Here is a 1,844-nt window from a genome sequence, read left to right on the forward strand (position 1 = left end):
CCTGCTTCGTGGTACCAGGACTGCAGACACCAGGGCCCCTGGCCAAAGGCCTTTCCCCTCATGTCAAGGCACTGCTGAATGGTTTGAGCCCGCTGTGGGTGTGCCACCCAGGGGCTGGAAGGCTCCTGCGAGCCCTTGGCAGACCGCCTTTAGGAGGAGGGTATCTGGTTTGGGCTTCTGGTTACCTTTGACCTTGGAAAGGCCTTCCTTCCCCCCTGCAACATTGGCAAATATGAGAGCATACCCAGAGGCCCCCGGGGATGGATGGCCTGGAGCTCAAGGCTCCAGGTGGCCAGGCCCACTAAGCTGGCTGGAACAGCTGTGCCTTGCAGTTGCTCATCCAGGCCTGTCTCTGGCCTAGAGCAATGTGACAGCGTTGAGTTGATTTTTTAATTTTCTCAGAATGTAGATTTGTATGTGCGTTCATGTACACGGTAGGTATGTTAGGACAGCAGCCTCTGTTCCAGAGGCCAGGCTGGGGCCCAGGCTCTTTACCTGACTCTGCCACCTTGGAGATGTGCACGCCCTGCTCCGCAGCCATGAAGCCCAGGATGGAGAAGACCACGAAGCCAGCGAAGAAGCTGGTCCCGCTGTTGATGAGTGCAAGGATGATGGCGTCCCTGGGGACACAGGGGACCACAGGAGCCGGTTAGGCTGCCTGCTTGCTGCCCATGGGCAGGCAGGGCAGGGGAGCGGGGCAGAGGTCCTTACTTGTAGCAGTTGTTGTTGAAGCGATTGTAGCTGCCGAGGGCTGTGAGGGCCCCTAGGCCAATGGCATAAGAGAAGAAAATCTGGGTCCCAGCATCTATCCATACCTAGACACGGGCCAGGGCAGAGTAGGTGTGAGGGGCCCTGTTGGGCTGGCCCCTGGTCTCCCTCCCACTACCTCCGCCTCACCTGAGGGGACCCCAGCTTCGACCAGTCAGGCTTGAGATAGTAGATGATGCCATCCAAGGCGCCAGGCAGCAGCACTCCACGTACCAGCAGCACCACAAGGACCACGTAGGGGAACGTAGCGGTGAAGTACACGATCTGGGGGGCCATGCTGTTCAGAGGGGCCCGGCGGCACCCACCTCCCCCTCAGAGGCCCCCCGCCTGTTAGCAGCCCCATGGCAAGCTCAGGTCGGCTGCAGAGGGAGGGGAGAGGCAGGGCCCTCCCCGGGCAGAGAGGGGGACAGCAGCCTGGAGGCAGGTCCAGGTCATCCTCCGGCAGGGTCCTCGGGAGGTGGGGGTAGAAGGGGGCCAGCCAGAGACGGGCAAGAGCGAGGTGAGACGGACGGACTGCAAAAGCCTCTGCCTTCCATCCAAGTGGGACCGCCAGCTCGGGAAGCGGCTGCTCTTCAGACCCTGCTGGGGAGCGAGCCAGCCCTCCGGGGACCTGGCCACGTCCCACAGCCCTCGGCGCGCTGTCTTACTGTGCGCCTGTGCACACATTTGTCTCCCGAACCTGACAGCGAGCTTCTGGGGAAGGCATGTGTCTAGACGCGACCCTGGGCCAGACAGGCAGGCAAGACAGCCATACAGCAGGTCCACCCGGACTGTCCACACAGACTCAGGTGTTGAGTGAGGAACAGAGAGGAACGAGGAAGGAGGGAGGGGCCGGGGATGCCCAACACAGGGGAAGGTAGCTGCTGCCTGGGCTTCTCCCCGTCAAGGGAGAAGGCTGCTAGACCTGGATTTGGAGGGTGGGGAGGACTGCCCAGCCATGGGGCGGGGATCACCTGGCCTGGATTGAAGTACCTGCCCCCTCCCAGGCCTAGGCCCTGGCCCAGTCACCTGTTGCAACAGTGGTTCCTGGCAGAGACCCCCCCGCCCAGGCAGGGCTGCCCCCCAGCCCTGCCATC

The 1,844-nt window shown here is 62.4% G+C and overlaps 1 protein-coding gene across 1 annotated transcript in view; it reads right to left on the reverse strand.

The window, feature by feature from the left end:
• The window catches only part of SLC6A8 (solute carrier family 6 (neurotransmitter transporter), member 8), a 7,358-nt gene that overhangs the window by 2,993 nt on the left and 2,521 nt on the right, over nt 1-1,844 (reverse strand). The window contains exons 3-5 of the mRNA XM_015566029.1: nt 898-1,080; nt 712-815; nt 468-620 (exon numbers count right to left, since the gene is read on the reverse strand). Of these exons, the coding sequence (XP_015421515.1) occupies nt 468-620; nt 712-815; nt 898-1,080 (440 nt within the window). The remainder of the gene's footprint in view (nt 1-467; nt 621-711; nt 816-897; nt 1,081-1,844) is intronic.

This window comes from Myotis davidii, unplaced genomic scaffold, assembly GCF_000327345.1.
Source record: "Myotis davidii unplaced genomic scaffold, ASM32734v1 scaffold462, whole genome shotgun sequence".
NCBI classification, from domain to species: domain Eukaryota; kingdom Metazoa; phylum Chordata; class Mammalia; order Chiroptera; family Vespertilionidae; genus Myotis; species Myotis davidii.